The 20,434-nt window shown below is 49.1% G+C and overlaps 1 protein-coding gene across 1 annotated transcript; it reads right to left on the reverse strand.

The window, feature by feature from the left end:
• Positions 1 to 12,881: 12,881 nt before the first annotated feature.
• LOC144123501 (uncharacterized) lies at positions 12,882 to 18,244 on the reverse strand. Its single transcript, XM_077656316.1, has 2 exons — positions 18,160 to 18,244; positions 12,882 to 14,818 (listed from the first exon to the last, which is right to left on the reverse strand). The coding sequence occupies exon 2, from the start codon at positions 14,786 to 14,788 to the stop codon at positions 13,472 to 13,474; it is 1,317 nt and encodes a 438-aa protein (XP_077512442.1). The 5' UTR covers positions 14,789 to 14,818; positions 18,160 to 18,244; the 3' UTR covers positions 12,882 to 13,471.
• Between the last annotated feature and the right edge of the window lie 2,190 nt (positions 18,245 to 20,434).

Genomic DNA, 20,434 nt, shown 5'->3' on the forward strand with positions numbered 1-20,434 from the left:
AAGCATTGTATACTATTATGCGCATTAAGCCATTGTCCCGTCTTCGATTTCCAATTTACAGGACCCCTGTCTTTGCGTCTTCCAATCTGTCAGCCTATTTACTATTACACATTTTCCCACCAAAACAGTCCTGTTTGCAGCAATTAACCGCCAGTGTCTTGGCCACTCCCCCCTAGTGGGCATGTGCCAGTTTTGTTTGAGGCCAACAATTGGTACCAACCAATTCAGTGTTGAAGTTTGCGTTCCCTGCCTGGATACGAAGTGCGGCTTGATGATGATGAAAAAAACTGGATATTTTCAGTGCTGAATAAGGACCACTGGAGGTTTGTCTTGCGACCTGGCAGCCGCGAGTCTTGTCTAGATTAGAGAGAGGACGGGTGGTCTTTGGAGAGCGCTCCGAGCCCTACAGTCCTGCCCCCACCATAACCCGGCGCTAAAACACTGCCTCTACAAATGCTCCATGCACCACATGGCGTTGGATGAGGTCAGGTCTACAGCCTTTCCACCCAGAGTTAAGGGGTAGCTCGTATTGTAATCTAACGCCGAGAAGTATATGGCATTCTTCCTCTCTCTTCTTCAGTAACAGAGCCACAAAGTTCAATCTAAGACGTTTATTATGCGTTAAAGGACCAGCAATGATTTGCGGTTCAATAGAATGTATGCACCACCTGAGCGTCGACATCGCCTTCGGCGCTCGCACCACGCGGTGTGCTGGTCACTGGTGGATGTGCGTCCGTGTGTCCTCTGCTGCATGAGGCGCATAGGGTCCTTGCAGCACCAACGTTCACTAGAACCGGCGCCCTAGAGCTATTCCGAATGAGTCGTAGCTGTAGAGGACGGAGGAGCGGGCGACAAAGGCCATCACCCTTGGCCATGGAGCCTCGCACGGTTGTTACGGGGCCTTAACACCCAGAGCTCCTGCTCCGTAGACTCGTCCCCCGGATGATGGCTCATCGACGATGTAGCCCTCATGGAAGCGGACAAGCCGGGCAACAACTTCCGGTAACTCCGCTGGAAGGACATCCGCAGGGGAAATGGCTGGACGTTGCCCAAGGCTCTGGTGTAAGCTGTCGACAGCTCCGGCCAGGCCTCGATCGTCACTCTGCCTCTGCACGTGCGGTTCCCTTTGGTCCGTGTTTGGCTGCTGCGAATGGTGGCCCTTCTGGCTACGTATGCACTGGCTTGTGGTGGCAGAGGGCTGAGCCACCGCGGCGGGTGTTCCTCAAAATGCCACTTTCAATTTTCAGTTTTTCTCTTTCTTTGCCACCCGCCGCGGTGGCTCAGTGGTTAGGGCGCTCGACTACTGATCAGGAGTTCCCGGGTTCGAACCCGACCGCGGCGGCTGCGTTTTTATGGAGGAAAAACGCTAAGACGCCCGTGTGCTGTGCGATGTCAGTGCACGTTAAAGATCCCCAGGTGGTCGAAATTATTCCGGAGCCCTTCACTACGGCACCTCATTTTTCCTTTCTTTCACTCCCTCCTTTATCCCTTCAATTACGGCGCGGTTCAGGTGTCCAACGATATATGAGACAGATACTGCGCCATTTCCTTTCTCCAAAAACCAATTATTATTATTATTTCTTTGCCGTATTCCGTATTCCGGATCCCTTCACAACCCCCCCCCCCCCCCCCCGCGGTGGCTCAGTGGTTAGGGCGCTCGACTACTGATCCGGAGTTCCCGGGTTCGAACCCGACCGCGGCGGCTGCGTTTTTATGGAGGAAAAACGCTAAGGCGCCCGTGTGCTGCGCGATGTCAATGCACATTAAAGATCCCCAGGTGGTCGAAATTATTCCGGAGCCCTCCACTACGGCACCTATTCTTCCTTTCTTCTTTCACTCCCTCCTTTATCCCTTCCCTTACTGCGCGGTTCAGGTGTCCAACGATATATGAGACAGATACTGCGTCATTTCCTTTCCCCAAAAAACCAATTATTATTATTAGCCTTTCACTACGGCACCTCTTTTTTCCTTTCTTCTTTCACTGCCTCCTTTACCTTTCCCTTACGGCGCCGTTCACGTGTCCAACGATATATGAGACAGATACTGCGCCCTTTCCTTTCCACAAAACATATTATTATTATTATTATTATTATTATTATTATTATTATTATTATTATTATTATTAATATTATTATTATTATTATTGTTGTTGTTGTTGTTGTTGTTGTTGTTGTTGTTGTTGTTGTTGTTGTTGTTGTTGTTGTTGTTGTTGTTGTTGTTGTTCTTCTTCTTCTTCTTCTTCTTTCTTCCCTGCCTCCTTTATCCCTTCGTTTACGGCGTTATTCGGGTGTCCACCGAGATATGTGAGACGGTTACTGTGCTTTGCGCGCTCGCGGCGCCATCTCGCATGTCGTCACACCGCGCGGCTCGCAGCCGCCGCCGTTTGGTATGATGTCACACCGCGTTCATCACCCGAAACGCGCGTCGTCGCATGCGCCGCATTACGTATAAAAGGCGGAGATGTAATCGGCGGCTGTATTGCAACGCTTGATATGGATGCACAGAAGGAGAGTCCAGCCGCTGCTAAACGGCGGTATAGACAAGAGAACATTAACTCTTCCGATCCTGAGGTTGTCTCCTGGCAGTTGGCTACTCAACAAAGAGAAAATGGGCGTCAGAAGGCGAAGGGAGCAGCGGAGACGACCGAACAGACAGGAACACCTTGCCAAACGAAGACGCCAAACTGCCAAGCGTAATAGACGGCGCATAGCAGCCGAGATGGAGCCTATGGAAGGCATCAGTCAACGTATATTTTCGCTTGTTTCCGTAACAAAAACCGCATCCGTTGAATTGATAAAAATTAAAACGTTTATTTTCGCTTGTTTCCGTAACAAAATCGCATCCCTTGATTTGAAAAAAATTAAAAAGGATTTTTCGAGAAAGGGAAGGGTGAAGTAATTATCTCGTTTCGGTGGACACCAGAAACGCGCCGTAAGGGAAAGGAGTATGGTAGGTTTGAAAGGAGAGAGAGGGAGAGAAAGGTGCCACAGTGGAGGGTTGCTGAATAATTTTGACCACCTGGTGATCGTGCACTAACAACGCACATCACACGGGCGTCTTTGCGTTTCGCCTTCATCGAAACACGGCCGCCGAGCCGCCGAGGCCGGGTTCGAAGCTGGAACTCTGGCTCGGCAGCCGAGCTACAAGCCGCGGCGGCGTTTAATAAGTAATATTCGTCAGTGGGTGGTTGGGCAGCTAGAAAAAGCGCATTATGCAGAACTGTCGCAACTGGCACGACATGGATTTTCGCCCTGAAGGAAAGATCAGTGCATGAGCACTATTGTAGTTGCCGTGCAGTAATCTTCGTCGATTACAAAGACTAGCAGATATTTGCAGGCGTCGATAAGGACCACTGTAGCATTGTCTTGCGACCTGGCAGCCGCAAATCGTGTGACCACTGACATCTTTGTAGGGCACTTTGAGCCCTACAGTCCATCCTCCACCATTACGCCGTTAAAACACTGCCTCTTCAAATGCAGTGGTTCTTCTGATATGTAGTAGTCTCTTCTTGCTACATATTAGTGTTTTCAAGTTTCTTTTAAAGTGAATGCAACACTTCAAACTGCCATACGAAACCAGTATGGAACGCTTTTGAAGGTAGCAATAACGTTAATAGCAGAAAAATAACTTAAGACTGCCGTTGTGAGCCTACAGTCCTGCCTCCACCATTACGCAGAGTTAAAACATTGCCTCTTCAAATGCCCCGTGCACCGCATGGCTTTGGATGCGGTCAGGTCTACTGGCTGACCACCGAACACCAAGCGTTAAAAGGTATCTCGGCGCCTTATCTCACGCCGAGAAGGAAATGGCATTTTTCCTCTCTCTTGTTTGATGAATAAGCCACAAAGTCCAATCTAAAGCGTTTATTATGCGTTAAGTACCAGCAATAGCTTGAGGTCCACTAGGACGTAAGGACCACCTCAGCTTCGTAATCGTCATCGGCGTATCACCGCTAAGGGTGCGGTGGTCACAGACGTATACGCGCGTCCGTGTGTCCCCTGCTCCATTCGCCTCGTCGGGTCCCCGCAGCGTCGATGTTTGCTGGGACCTGACGCAGTGTGGAGGACGGAGTCTTGTGAGACGAGCGGAAACATCAGACACCGGGGCGTTCAGGTGCCGACATCCAAAAAGAGGAACAACGACAAAGGCCATCACCCTTGGCGCTAGAGCCTCGCATGGTTGCTACGGGGCCTTTCAACCGAGCGCTCCTGCTCCGTACACGCTTCCCCCAGGATGGTAATCGACGATATAGCCTCCATGGAAGTGGGGAAGCCGTGCTTCCACTATAACACTTCCGGTAAAGGAGATCCGCAGGGGAAATGGCTGGCCGTTGCACGGTGCTCTGGTTTAACCTGTCGACAGCTCCGGCCAAGCCTCCATCGTCACTCTGCCTCCGCACGTGCGGTTCCCTACGGTCCGTCGGTGGCTGCTGCGACTGGTGGCCCTTGTGGCTACGTCTGCACTGGCTGGTGGTGGCAGAGGGGCGCTGGGAGGAGGCCATCGCGATGCGATCAGCACAAACTTTGTCTCCTGCAGGAAAAACGACATATGCTGTTATGACGAACGCCTGGATGCAGGGCGCGGAACCTGAAATGTATTTAGCCGTGCGGTGGCGTGGCAACGCTCACAACTGGAGGTGGTGCCCCGTAGAGAGCGTTGCAGGGTTCATTCTCACGCAGTGTCACATAACTGCTGCAAATTCAGCCTAAGTTCCTCCATCAAACAGATGCGTATGGTACGGTATAAATAAAAGGACACTTGTTCTTAAAAACAGCAAGCACAACTCGGAAGCATATAAACTGTTTCGACGAGAACGCATTTCATAGCTGGTCAGGACGCACATCAATCGACATCCTTGGGCATATGAAAGAAATTGGTGATTTTTGGAAGTACCCTGATTTTTACCAAACTTACCTTCCCCTGTTCCCCGCATAGCAACAAAGGCCTGTATAGCCGTCCACTTCGTAACATAAAAACTAATTCCCTTATAGTCTGAATCGTCCAGCGCAACTAAGCACGTCTAATATTGGACGCGACTGACGTGCTACATACGCTTTGGTTTAGAAGAGTCACGTCAGCAAATCAGTGCATCGAGTCACTGTAGAGCAAGGAGACGCCAAACGGCAGAAACAGCAGTAAAGAATGAACGGTGCGTTCCAAGACTCGCTCACTACATTCACCGCTTGTTCGCGAAAACACGAATGTTAATCCTCACCGTTTCAGGTAGATGTATACTTACATGCCACGCTGAGCCTTCCTAACGCGCATATATTGTCTACGAGAACTTTGATGCAAATGATAAAGAAGGCCACCGCTGAAAGTGCTGTTCGGATCCACACAGCATCCCAACAGACGGGCCTCGCGAACGCTTACTGTTTTAAGGCGTTCGCTGGAATGCAGCATCAGAGGAAAAGCAGCTGTGTTCAAGAGTGCAACGCCAACGCAGCAGAGACGTGCAACGGCAACCAGACTTGAGCCGCTAGCAGCGTCTGTGCCGGACGAGAGCGTCTCTCCTTCCGCAGCGGCCCAGCCAAGCATTTGGCAAAGTATTTAAACTGAAAGGAGCATGATCATACGGAAAGCTCAATAACTAAAGACCAATATTACAAAGAACTCGCCCATTCTGAAGCCCTCTGAGCAGAAGAAAAGGCCAGCTTGTTCACCTGACACCGATCGTTATAAATTCTTGCCGGAGGGGTGATGCAAAAGAAAGCGCATACACAAAAGGAAATCAAACGCCACTTACTCAGAGAGATGTCGTTCCAATTCCGCAGACTGTAGTACTCTTTAAGCACGGGAAGCAGCTGTCGCTGTGGCACGATTTTGCAGTGGAATGAAAGAAGCTCGCGCAGTCGATGCTAATGTTGCCAGCATGGATATCTAACATGCGTTTATTTTTCGTTTCCTTCCGATCACTGCGAAATGTTTCCTTTTTTTAAAACAGCCGTGAAATTTCCGAGGCTGAATTCCTACCAAGAAGAGACACTAATGTGTTTTCCTGCTAATTTTCTGTACGGCTGTTCTCAAACTTTTTCTCAGCAAGGAAAAAAAAAAACGATCACCCATGAATGCAGTTGGCGTCAAGGTTGTTCAAAAAAGTCATTGCCGGGTTACTCAACTAAATTTCTGCCTTCACAGATCAGGCCTGGCGGTTTTCCCATTGAGCCCCTTTTGTGCCAAACCTGAGACAATAGATTACTTCCCGCTGTACGAGGCGCCCTTTGCGAATTCCGTTTCACCAGCTGGGTTTGCCTATGCCCTCTGCGGTTGTTCTTTCCATCGGCGCTTCTTTGCTTGGAAGAAGCGACAGGAGTGTAATCTCTGCTGTGCGAAATTCCGTTCAGGAAACGCAGTGATTCTCACTCTAATTTTTTTTCCGCACTCAGTCAGTACGAAATTAAAACATTACACGCATTGTGTACTATTATGCGCATTAAGCCATTGTCAATTCTTCGATTTCCAAGTTAACAGGACCCCTGTCTTTGCGTCTTCCAATCTGTCAGCCTATATTTTATTGCACATTTTCCCATCAAAACGTTCCTGTTTGCAGCAATTAACCGCTAGTGCCTTGGCCACTCCCCCGTAGTGGGTATGTGGCAGTTTTATTTGAGGCCAACAATTGGTACCAACGAATTCAATGTTGAAGTTTGCGTTCCCTGCCTGGGTCAGAACTGCGGCTTGATGATGATGAAACAAAGCTGGATGTTTTCAGAGCTGGATAAGGCCCACTGGAGGATTGTCTTGCGACATGGCAGCCGCGAGTCTTGTCTAGATTTAAGAGAGACGACCGGTGGTCTTTGGAGAGCGCTCCAAGCCCTACAGTCCTGCTCCCACCATTACCCCGCGTTAAAGCACTGCCTCTTCAAATGCTCCATGCACCACATGCCGTTGGATGAGGTCAGGTCAACTGGCTTTCCACCCAGCGTTAAGGGGTAGCTCGGTAATCTGACGCCGAGAACTATATGGCATTCTTCCTCTCTCGTGTTCAATAAAACAGCCACAAAGTTCAATCTAAAGCGTTTATTATGCGTGACAGGACCAGCAATAATTTGCGGTCCACTAGGACGTACGCATCACCCGAGCGTCGCCATCGCCTTTGGCGCCCAACCCCACGGGGTTTGCTGATCACTGGTGGACGTGCGTCCGTGTGTCCTCTGCTCGAAGAGCCGCGTCGGGTCCCAGCAGCACCAACGTTCGCTGGAACCGGCACCCTACAGCTATTCCCTATGCGTTGAAGCTGTGAGCCAAGAGGAAACCTCAGACACCGGGGCGTCGAGGTCCCGACAGCGAGGCACAGGAGCTGGCGACACAGGCCATCACCCTTGGTGCTGTAGCCTCGTAAACTTGCTACGGGGCCTTAGCACCGAGCGCTCCTGCTCCGTAGACGCTTCCCCAGGATGCTGGCTCATTGACGATGTAGCTTCCATGGACGCGAAGAAGTCGGCCCACTCAGCACAATACTTCCGGTAACTCCGGAGATCCGCAGAAGAAAAGGCTGGCCGGTGCAGGAAGCACTGCTGCAAACTGTCGACAGCTCCGGCCAGGCCTCCATCGTCACTGTGGCTCCGCTCGTGCGGTTCCCTTTCGTCCGTCTCTGGTTGCTGCGAATGGTGGCCTTTGTGGCTACGGCTGCACTGGCTGGTGGCTGCAAAGGGGTTCTGGCAGGAGGCCATCGTGATGCGATGAACACAAACTCTGTCACCTGCAGGAAAAGAAAATTTTCCGTTATGACGAACGCCCCGGTATAGGGCGCGGAGGATGAAATGTATTTCACCATGCGGTGGCAGGACAACGCTTACAACTGGAGGTGGCGCCCCGTTGACAGCGTTGCAGGGTTGATTCTCACGCAGTGTTAAATAACTGCTGTAAATTCAGCGTCAGTATAAATCAAAGGACACTGCTTCTAAAAAATGGCAAGCACAACGCGGAAGCATACATGCTCGCCGTGCTGGATTGCGAGGGCAATTGCAGCAGTTTCTGCTACTGTGGAAGAGCAGTTTCAAAGGGAGGCGCTGGCGATTTCCTTGAAATTGGTGTCCAAGACGACCGCCACCGCTTTTGTTGAATCGGGGTACATGACTGAGTCGACGTATACAGCATTTTGTGCTTGTCGATGTGTGCGGCGCAGATAGTCCACTCGCGCCTTTCGTCGTCCCTTTTGTGAGTCCGCACCATAGAACCATAGAACCGCACCATAGGGAAAGGGAAGAAGATGGGAGTGAAATGAGAGAGAGATAGAGGTGCCGTAGTGGAGGGCTCCGCAATAATTTCGACCACCTGGGGATCTTCGTGCACTAAAATCGAACAGTACACAGGAGTCTGCGAAAAGCACAGGAGAAAAAGCGCTTTATGCAGAACTATCGCAACTGGCATCGATCGCTTTTTCGTCCTGTAGATAAGTGCATGAGCAGTGAACGTTCCTGCCATGGCATAGACCGTCGAATGCGGACACTAATGGATATGTGCAGACGTGGATAAGGCCCATTGGAGAATTGTCTTGTGACCTGCCAGCCGCAAGTCTGATCTAGATTAAAGAAAAGACGACCGGTGATATTCAGAGAGCGCTCTGCGGCCTATAGTCCTGCCTCCACCATTACGCCCAGTTAAAACACTTCTTCTTCAAATTCTCCATGCACCACATGGATTTGGATGGGGTCAGATCTCCTGACTGACCACCTAGCGTTAATAGGTAGCTTGGGGGCTAATCTGACGCCGAGAAGTAAATGGCATTCTTCCTCTCTCGTGTTCATTAATAGAGCCACACAGTCCAATCGAAAACGTTGATTATGCGTTAATCAGCGGCAATAATTCGCCGTCCACTAGGACATCTGCACCACCTGAGCATCGTTATCGCCTTTGGCGCCCAACCCCACGGGTTGTGGTGGTCACAGACGTATTCGCGCGTCCGTGTGTCCTCTGCTCGATGAGCCTCGTCGGGTCCCCGCAGCGCCGACGTTATTTGGAACCCGAGCAGAGAAGCTGAATGCACGGAGGACGGGCAGTTGAGCTCCCGTCAGTGAAGAACAGGAGCGGGCGACGAAGGCCATCACCCTTGGCGATGGAGCCTCGCACGGTTGTTACGGGGCCTTAACACCGAGCGCTCCTGCTCCGTAGACGCGGCCCCCGAATGCTGGCGTATTGACGATGTAGACCTTATGGAAGCGGACAAGCCGGGCCACCGCTTCCGGTAACTCCGCTGGAAGGACATCCGCAGGGGAAATGGCTGGCCGTTGCATGAAGCCCTGGTGTAAGCTGTCGACTGCTCCGGCCAGGCCTCCATCGTCACTCTGCCTCCGCTCCTGCGGTTGCCTTAGGACCGCGTGTGGCTGCTGCGACCGGTGGCCCTTCTGGCTACGTCTGCACTGGCTGGTGGTGGCAGAGGGGTGCAGACAGGAGGCCATCGTGATGATGTCGAAACCAATTCTGTCGCCTGCAGGAAAGACAAAATATTCCGCTATGCTGAACGCAATTACTCAGGGCGCGGAGCCTGAAATTTATTCCACCGTGCGGTGGCGTGACAACACTCACAACTCAAGATTGTGCTCCTCTTTTGCTGAAGTGTTTCATGTTCACGCAGTGTTTTTATAACAGCTGTAAATTCAGCGTCAGTTACATGCGTCATTGTATAAATCCATGGACATTGCGTCTAAACAACAAGCACAGCGGAAAAATATGCATGCTGTTTTATTGAAAACATTGCACAGCATAGCTGGTCAGGACGCACATCGGTCGACATCCTTGCGCGTATATGAAATAAATTTGAGATTTCTGCAACTACTCTGATTTTTACCAAACTTACCCCTCCCCCCTCCCTCCTTAGCAACAAACGCTTGGGTAGCCGCTCACTTTGTAGCCGCTCACTTATACTTGGCAGCTTCGGGCGCAGTTAAGCACGCCAAATAGGGGACGCCACTAACGTGCTACATACGCTTTGCTTTAGAAGGGTCACGTCAGAAAATTAGTGCATCGAGCGACTATAGAGCAAGGAGACGCCAGACGGCACGAACAGCAATAAGAGAAAAAACGCAGCGTTCCTAGAGACTCTGGCAACATTCCAACGCTTGTTCGCTGGAAAAACGAATCATAAATGCCACCATTTCACGTAGCTATACCTGCATGCCACGTTGATCCTTCCTAACGCGCATATATTGTCTACGAGTACTTGGACGCAAATGCCAAAGAAGACCACAGCTGAAAATGCTGTTCTGAACCATACAGCGTCCCAGCAGACAGTCCTCGCGAACGCTTACTATCTTAAGGCGTTCGAAAGAATGCACCATCAGATTACAAGCGGCTATGTTCAAGAGTGAAACGCCAAGGCAGCAGAGACGTGCCTACAACGGCAGCCAGACTTAAGCCGCCAGCAGCGTTTGTGTGGTACGCGAGCGTCTCTGCTTCCGCAGAAGCTCGGCTAAGCATTTGGCCAATTTAAATTGCAAGAATTGCGAGCGTAAAGAAAGCCCAATAATGAAAGACCATGATTATAAACTAGCCCGATTTGAAACGCTCTTTACAGAAGAAACAGCCAGCTATTTCGCCTCAGTGCGAGCTTAATGAAATCCACCTAGGCCTGATCGCGGCAACCTCCCCTTAGAGCTGTCGGTTAGAGAAAATAGTGGACAGTAGAACTGAGGCCCCGGTAATTTCTTCCGGTGTAGCGGTGTTAAAGTGAGCGCTCACACACAAAAAAATAAAACGCCACTTACTCAGAAGATATTGTTCCACTCAGGAGAATGTAGCACACTTCCAGCACGGGATGCAGCTGTCGTTGTGGCACTATCTTCCAGTGGAATGAAAGAAGAACACGCCGTCAGTGCTAATGTTGCCAGCATGGATATCGAATTAGCGCTTACTTTTTGCTTCCTTCAGATCACTACTGAATAATACTTCTTTTTTAAAACGGGTGCAAAATTTCTGATGCTCAATTTCTGCAATGGGGCATAAATATGTTTTCCTGCTTAATTTTTTGTCCGAGCGGCGTTCATCGTTCTCCAGGAAAAAAAAAAGAAAACAACAACCCATGAACCGGTTGGCGCAAAGAAAATTTAAAGAAAGGAACTGTGCGCCAAGGGATATGTCCTAAAATCAGTGTGCGATTATCTGCATAATTTCATCATTGCGTCAGGGAGACGTTAGTTATAATTCACCTTTTTTAGCACAAAATTTAACCTCGACTTCTTAAATGAGTCGATGTTTCACAATAGTTTGTACAAGACACCCTGGCGAATCCCCCACAGTGAATATGTGCGTGCCACTCCGACAGAAGACAGCAATAATTTTGTGAAGTAAAAAACAACAACAGCTGTTTTTAAATTAGTCTTAGAGTTGGGCGTCCCGATAGCGCAGTTTTAAGGAGCAACTTGGAGTACGGCCGCTTGGATCGGCGGTGCGGCTTATTTTTTTTAAACCTCCTTTGCTGGTGCTGTATTTGCAGACTGACGAGGTTTTTTGGAAACCTCACTGGGAGCTGGGTTAAGTAAAAATAATAACGTAACGCTCCACTCCGCAAAAAAAAAAAGGCGTTCGAATTCACTATCTAAACTCAAATCGCTCCCTGCATATAGGCGCCGCTGACTGGCGATTTCCCCTCCGCATTTCTCCAACCACTGCCGCCCGTATCGAACGAGTGGCGACCGGCCGTACGTCCGATCTAGGCAGCCGTGCTTCAACCTTCTCCTTCAAGCCGCACGCATGCAATATTACATGGTGCGCAAAATTAAGCAGTATAGTATTACAGGGGCCGGTCGGATGCGATTCCTGGTCCAGTGCTGAGGCTATATATACTCATCCTATTTGCATATTTTTGTGTGAGTGCATCGATTCGCACAAAACCCCGAATATACAACACACACAACCGCCACCAAAACCGCCCCCTCTTGGGAGAGCTATAGCTCGTACTGCTAGCATATCACTTTATTAAGGCCAGCACTAAGGCCCAGTGAAGAAGAGCGCTTGCACCGCCAGGGCCCGCTGATGATCTGCCGAGCCTGAGTAAAGCCAAGCACTCCAGTAAGGAGGGGGAGGGTAATACAAATAAGGAGAGGTAATCGCAGTGTTATATGAGGGCAGAATGAGCTCTGTGTCTACGCCGATCTCTGGACAGTTGGGACAGGGAGCTGTGTCAAGCCATCCGAAGTTGTAGAGCATTAGTGGAGTTAGGACAGTGTTTGAACATTGCTAAGGAAGTGCGCTTGTTCAGTGTTCAGGGACGGGTGAGGTTAGGGTAAAATTGTGCAACCTTTCCTGGTGTTCTTGTAGTGTTCAGATATTTGCTCTTTGTACGCTGCGGTGTCTTCCACTCACGTTGGATTTCGTCAGGGGATCGAAGGCGCTTTGATGTTGATTTCGCGGGCCCGTTGGTAAACCAACTCATTTCCCTCGATCGCAGCATGACCAGGCATCCAACGCAGGGTGACCTTAATGTTCGGATTGCTGTGTTAGGATTCTACAAGAATGTCTTGTAGGTTGGTTTTCTGTAGTCTGCGCTGTATATTGCAGATGACTTTGCTGGAGTCTGAAGCTTAGAATACTCCAATTAGTATGTCCATAACAGAACCTTACAATATTCGACAGCTGCCTCACAATTATAAAGCGCACTTCATTAGTTTTCTATGGCAGCCTTAACTACTCTGTCCGAGCGCAGTATAAACTAATTTTTGCTAGGCATTGGAAGGTTGGATCATTCCCATCAGTATGTTAGTAAAAATATCTAACAGTATTGCACCGTTGCCTAGCAATCAACGATGGCGTCCTAGAAAGCTGGACGTCCAAGCTGGTGTCCAAGAAAGCTGCTTATTAAAGAACCGATTTGCTTTAAATGTCACAAATTCCATTAAAGCCATTTACACTTCATTCACAGACACAAGCAAAAATATGCTCTTTTTTGCTGTGCCGCTCATGTGGACATGAGGTGTGATTTATTGATCTCAAACAACGTGACCCTGGTTTTAGCAGTCCAGTTCATCAGGGCTAATTTTCGTAGTTACGTACTCGTATAGTCAGGTTCACCTGAAATGCCGCACAGTGCCATTTCGCCTTAAGGCCAGAACTTGGTTTTCCTGTAGAACAGCTGATGCTTCACTTATACTTTTGAAAAGCCTCAGTATAAAGAACACTCAGACAGCACAGTTCTGGCTCAGCAGGTCACATGTGTTTGGCCCAAACAAACAAACTTCAGGATGGCCGGAAACCAGTGATGGTAGCCTCGACCACAATTTGTAGACGCACTGATTCGCAGGGCTTGCTTGCTATTTCATCTGCTTTCACGCTTCACACCACTGTCGTTGATAATTTTGGCAACTCAGTCACTTGGGCGTCCCATTGCCTTGACAGTTGGGCTTCACCTCTCTGCGCTGATGTGCACATAACAATTTTGTACGTCTTGCCAATCTAAACAGATGAAATACCGTTAGCACGACAAGACGGTATTTTTTGTTGTCATTTCCTGCCTAAACGCCAGCTGTGTGCAGGCTTAAGGCAGAGTTAGGCGGCCACGTCTGTCGAACCCCGCTCTCTGGCTGCCGTTTCTGACGATGAATCCGTCCGAGTTGGCACAAATCCTCTTTGAACCCGTCCTGACAAAGAAGAATTTGCGCGGATCGGAGCTCAGCGCAATCTTGACGAGCGGAGTGGTCACGGATACACTTCCTGCTGTTGGCGAGGTCCAGATGACGCGCCTGCCTGAATCGCGGGACACTTGGACGTCACCCCAAGGAGTCTGCTTGATGCGGACGCCGCCCAAATTCCAGATCTCGTCCCCATTTCGAGTGGTTCTGCGCCTCGCCTGGCTGACAATCTCGAAGCACTCGTTGAAAGAATCCATGTCCGGTTCCACTTCGATGTTGAGCATACTCAACGGCAAATCATACCCCAGGTCGTGGAACCTCTCTGTCGTCGACTTGGTCCCAGAAGCGTCCACAAGGTACACGAGCCCATGGTTGAGAGCCGTGAATGTAATGCCGCGGCTGGAGATCTTGCCGAGGCGGTTGCCCGTAGACATGTGCACGTCGCTGCCTTCTTGGAGCACACGACCGCACGGGTGGCACGCGCAGCATCGGGTGCCCGAGCTGCTGAAGGCTGCGGTGCAGTGCATGGCAAAGTTTACGACCCGTACCGCCCGGTCAACCGAGATGTCGACGCGTACGTTTTGCCTCAGGAAAACGGACACCGTGCCGTAGCTTGACACCATGGGACCATAGTAAGGGCCCTGCAGGCCTTCCCACGGGTTCTGCTCGAGTGCCACGTCCCCGCGGCCCTCGGTCCTCAACCCGTGCGGCGGCCAGTCGTCGGGGTCGTCGTCGGCGTACAGCCCTCCAAAGCCCTCATCATCTCTTTCGTACCCATAGGCTCCTCGAGGTGGTGGGGGCTGTGGCAACATGGCGTACCTCATATCCTGGAAGAACTCCGAGTCGTAATCATAATAGCCGGTTCCTTCAAGCGGCTCAAAATCGCTTCTGTCGTCAGGCTCGACCGAAGGTTCGCGGTCCAATTCTTCGCCCTCTTCAGTGCCACCGTGCAGGCCGAATGGAAAGATCAGGTCCTGAAAGCCTGGCGGAGGTGGAGGAACGTAGAAGAAGGGCGGCACTATGGCCGGCCATGGCACGAGGCCGGCGTCGGTGGGGGGCTCGATCTCCTCGTGGTCATTTTGTTCGCCGTCCCCTCGGCCGTCTCTGCGCAGTGCCCCTTGCTCCGCGCGTTGCTGCGGCGCCTGCTGCTGCTGCTGCTGCTGCTGCTGCTGGCGTTGTCTGCCAGGCCCAACGGTGGCAGTGTGGCGCTGGCGAGTCGCCATTGCAGTGCAGTCACCACACGTCCCCGTCGCCTGTCGCAGAGACAAATGATTTCATTGAAGGGATAATTAAGCTGAACTAGGAGCAACTGAGAAATCGCTGGAATTGCACTTACACTGAGTGATTACGCATCTTGCAAGTTGCCTAATTGGTGACGAAAGTTGGTGACAGTCTTTATTTCTAGGATTTTTGTTTCTTGCGGATGGCTTTTTGAGGATTTCGACGCTTTTCAAGCACGGCCAATGAGTAGCAGCAAAATGCATGCTAAATTGAAGCATGAAGCCAAATGTGCACCTTAGGCCAAGCAGCTTCGGGCTCGCGCGCGTGGTACTGCTGCTCGAAAGCGGCAGTGAAAGCAGTGTAGTGTGCTTCAATAACGTATGTTGCTGGGCTAGTTGGTTTTGCATTTTTAAAAAGGACAGGCGTCTCCTCCTTTTTTTTTGTGCGTGTACTTGTAGCGCCATGTCTTTTTCAGAAAAGCAGTATAGGGTGATTGTGGGTCATTCCATGCCAAACGTCCCCGGCGTTGCGCTCGACCATCTCCAATTTGTTCAAAAATATTCATAGAAACTTATCGTAATGTGTGTAATGGAAGCCTGAAATATTTTTGCCGAAAAAAATTTATTCGTGAGGTGAGGACAGTTTGAATATTTAGAAAAGGCGAGAAACCAGGCACTGCTCAATAATTAATAAGTTCAAATTTTAGAAAGCAGTTCAAAAATTTTTATATTCACATTTGCAGAGATTCTGTCTTTGGATATAATTCAGAGCATGCAGCTCTACCCGGCATAAATATTTTTTTAAAAATAAAAATTATGAAAATGTATCATTTTTGACGTTTTTTTGTTTTATATATCAACTTGCTCTTGGAAATTTTGAAATAGCCGTTTTTTTCCTCTATATGTCTAGTACCTATAATAAATCTTACAGGTGATGAAACTACGTACACAGAAGTAAAAAATACTAAAGTTGCAAAAAGTGCATTCTGAGCCAAAAACACTCGTTAATTTCACCCCGAGCTGGTCCAAGTAAAAATGCAAACAATAGCGGGTTACGTATAATGGTTTATTGTCTTTCATTTCTGGAATTTCTATCAAGAAAATTTTTGTTTAAAGCGAGAAAAGAATTTCTGAATTTGAGCTCTCGGGCCGCAAGTTGCGTCGTCTCTTAACGCTTCCTATTACCGTTAAACATGCCCTTTGATAAGGTTATATGCAAGTGCTTCGAATTGCAGCCTCATAAAGCTGGCGTTGTCGTCTCCATTCATCAATCCAAACCCACACAAATTAAACGCCAGGTGTCTAACCCATGTCATTAAACGAAAATAGCACTTCCGCGTGGCACATCGCGTAAAGAGGGTCAACAAATACCCAGTCTTGCCAACCGAAAGGCAGCCAGCGCCGAAGAGCGTGAAATACGCTGTTTTGCGACCAACTGTGGGTTGTTACTGCGTAGTGCGACCAGCAATCATGGGTAACTTCTTCTGAAGGTGCCTCACGAATAATTTTCGTAGCATGGGCTCGCTTTGTAACTTACAATCTCTCTTAGGTAAACACGTCATAAATGTCACTGCCTGTCCATCCGGGGCCTATATGTTAGGGGTCGCTATTCCACTTTTTTACAGCCTAATTTAGGCGTTCCATTCCTTTGGAAAGTGTCTGAGGTCATCAGCTATGGTACATTGAACCCCCCCCCCCCCCCCAAAAAAAAAAGAAAAAATAACGTATCACCTTTTGGAAAGGAATGACCTGATGTGTCTATCCCAGCAAGTGCTACTTCGATAGTTAGGCGCATGATAGCTTGTCACATGGGCGCGTTTCATTGCGTTTAAGTTCGTACAGATCGAACTTGGCAAATGTCGAGCTCTATGCTGCTACGTGATCACTTCCAAACGAGCTTGACATCGATCCCGTCCAACTCGAGCTCTCTTCACAAATCGCGCTGGAGATTTTCCGATGCGATCGGAGCCATCCGCCGACTCTTTTGAGCCGAGAGAGGACGTAAGTTAAGTGCATTAAAACCGCTCTTCTGTCCATAATGAAGTTTAAAGTGCTAAACGAGACAAGCACAGAAGAGAGAACATGAGTCACATATGAGTGTCTTTCTTATGTGCGAGTCCTCATTGGGCTCTAAGCTTCCTGACACTTCCCAACCAACAAGCACACCAAAACGCACTTGTGCTTTTTGCTAAGAACTGGGAATCAGCAATGATCTTGTGAGTATAGAGATTTTATACAGCAAACGAGGTTAGCGAACGCGCAGTAGAGGCTGCGGAGTTCGGCTTTCTAGAGTACGCAAGCGTTCTTCTATTGTTGCACTAAGCGCAAGCATTCGCTGCCTGCAGTGTGCACAAGCCAAGTCGTTCACATTCGAAAACTACAGCAGAGTCCTTCAGACGAATTCAGCTATACGACTGTTGCTAGTGTAAACTCAACCACAACTTGGAGCGTATACAAGGAAAGGAGGTCCGAACACACTCTCTCTCTTTTTGGAAACAAAGTTCGTCTCACCTCGAGCCCTTCCCGAAAACAGCTTATGGTTACGTGTCTGACCCCATCAGAAAGGTATTGAGTTGACCCATATGGCACCAGGGCCTTGCTTCGACTGTGCTCGAGTGATTCCAAAAGATCGGATTTGACGTTTATGTGAAGCGACCCGTTACATGCGCATCAGACTCGAACGCTTAAGACTTGAGATGTGTGCAGTAACGTGTCGAGATGGCATGGTCTACGCGCCTCCTCTATGGCTGGCTTCTGGCACAAGTAACGTCACAGCAGCCGCCACGCATAAGTGGTTTTGTGACACTGACTTCGGGTGCACGGATTCGAGACAAAATTCGAAAACAAAAGCGCTTCTCTCTTTCCGGAAAAGACAACGTGGTGATGAATAACTGAAGGGCGAAAAAAACATCAGAATGTGAAGCGAAATGCAAGTTCTGTCGTTCGAACTCAACGTGCCGCCGCCGTCCGTAGCTGCGGAGTCATACGTCACATATGGTAACTCAGGGCACAGGGGAACATCTGTGCCCTCCAAACACGCCCACTATTACCTGAGGGAGCGCTCATTGAGTGACGCCTGGCAGGATATCAGCGAGTCGACTCGCACATAAAAGAGCAGTGAGTATCATGTTCCTGTCTGGACAAATATGCAATGCTACTGATAAAAATAAGCGATGAATGCAGCAATCTTTCCGGGAGCGTTCAAGCATAACCCGTAGCACACACTGCAGGCCTAACTGGAATCAGCGTCACGTTCATGATACCCATGACGTAATGAAAGGCGAAAATATCGGCACCCCGCTAAGCACGGCCTCGGAAATGATTCCCTGGTAAGCGATGACAAAGCAAACGCGACTCATAAGAGGCCCACTTACTCGGCAAAGCAGGGGTCCGCGGAGAAGCCTGAACAGGCAGCAATGGAGCGAGCTATGCTTCTAGCAGGAGCTTCCCGCGTGCCGATACAAGTTCACGCGCCATCGTTTCTCGGGCTCGGAAATGATCGTGCCTAATATGATGTCACTGATGTCAATCGTATAGCTCAACGATGTTTCTTAATAGGGTGCTCAATTTTGCGAATCACTAGCTTTACCAAGCGCCGAGAAAGTTGAAGCAAAAAAAAAAACACTTTTCTTCTGACACATTTTTTTTTGTTTTGCTTGTGGAGATTATGGGTAAAGAAAACGAAAAAGACAGAGCATGGGAGGAATGGAGGAAGGAATGAACAGGAAAATTTGTTGCTCTCGGCAGCTTGAAGTATCACTGACGAGGCTACGCTGCCGCATCCCCCCTCTAAATTTCTATTTACACAAGTCGGGTTTGGCGCTCTCTCCCCTTTGTGCATTTTGCCGTGAGCCAGAATCTATTGAACATTTTTGGCTGTATTGTCGCCGATTCAACTCACTGAGAAAAAGGTTGCTGGAGGAGCCCTTGCAGCATCTTGGCCTTAGTTTGAGCAGCCCGCTCTTGCTATCATTTGGCGCCACCACATTTGGGTTCAGCCACAGATCTGTTTGCACCGCTGTTCAAAATTTCCTGATAGAATCTCACCGACTGCCTTGCTAAGTGTTTCAACCTTTTCTTTTCTATCAATTATTACATTTTGACTAAATCATTAATATTTAATCACTCTCTTTATTATTATTCTTAAAATTTTAAAATCAAAACACTCATCCCTTTTTTGTTCATGACGAAAAATTCATCGGTGTTATGCTCCCACGTGCTTTTCCTTTTTGTTAACTGCGTTCAGGTGAATAGCCACCCGATTCTTGGCCGATCCCCCAGTGTGGGTATGTGCCATGTTTTGATAGGCTAACAACAACAACAACAACAGTCCAAGACCCCAGTGTCTCTGGTCGACGCCGTGGAGATAGCGATGAGCGCCTCCTGGTCTTATAGGGTGGCGCTGGTAAGCCGTTCCTTCCTTGTGGTGTGGGTTCTACGATACGACGTACTACGTCAACCAGGAGCTGTGAAAAAAGCCATTTACTACCCGAGATAACTAGCCCTAGTCTAGAGCAGTGGGAGGCCATCCTGGCTGACTCCGACCCGAGCACACAGCTTTTGCTGGTGACGAAGGCTAAGGCGGCGGCGTAGTCCAACGGGATCCTGGAATAGGAAAGACCGACCACTGAAGCTCTAAGCCTATCTCTCCCCCAACCCCTACGTATTACCTCTTCTCTTTCGAACTAAATGTTTTCACTACTACTACTCCCACTCCTCCAAAGCCGCACTGGACGGCTTTACGGGCGGCTCTTAGACATGCGCTTCTTATTAGAATAGAATTCACTCTCAGTCAAAAGTACGAACATTGGCTTCAATGAAATGCGAGATCACACGCTTGCTGATGAGTTTTCGGTGCTCAGGCGGCGTTGCGGGCTGGAAAAAATGCCCCGACCGTGAATCCCATTGCACCCTAACTTTTCCTTTCTGACGCTGTATTCCAGAATCACACTTGGTCCTGTTTGCGTTTTCCGCAACTCCCTCATCAAGGTACAAAAAACTACGACAACGCCCAGCTGACACAACGAGCAGTAAGTTCCGCATTGCATAGTGCGACGACAGGCAGTCGAGAAGGAAGACATTCGGAGTCCGACTCGACAGACAGAAACTGCAGACAGAAACTGACTGACAGAAACTGACTGACAGAAACAAGTCGCGGAATGTCTCGATGACTGTCGCTTTCGGCCGCCTTAATTGTAGAGGTGGTGACGAAGAACTTTCTAAATAATGCGCCTGTAACACCTACGGCAATCTCGAACATCGCAGGAGCGGATGCTCACAGCTACAATCATTCGAGATTAATATGGTCTTCTCTCGCGTGACCACAGAACACGAAAAAACATGCATTGCTTCGCAGCAGTATAACTTATTTGTTTAAATCATGGTGTGGCCTAGTTGGTTATACATCATGAAAATTTAAGGCAGTGTGGAAATTCGAGGGCAGCGAAGACAAGCACGCATAAACAACGCGAATGACACTGTTAGTTTATTAGCGCAACATGATATCGTTTAACAAGAGCTAGGATCATCACTTTTTCCCATGAACCCACTGATAACAGAGTTACCTTTGGTATGGCACCCTCAACAAGGTAGTTTTTCATTTGCAGTACAAATTCTTTATTTGCCATAATAAGCTTTTTTGATCGTATC

The sequence above is a fragment of the Amblyomma americanum genome, chromosome 3 (assembly GCF_052857255.1).
Source record: "Amblyomma americanum isolate KBUSLIRL-KWMA chromosome 3, ASM5285725v1, whole genome shotgun sequence".
Taxonomy (NCBI): Eukaryota; Metazoa; Arthropoda; class Arachnida; order Ixodida; family Ixodidae; genus Amblyomma; species Amblyomma americanum.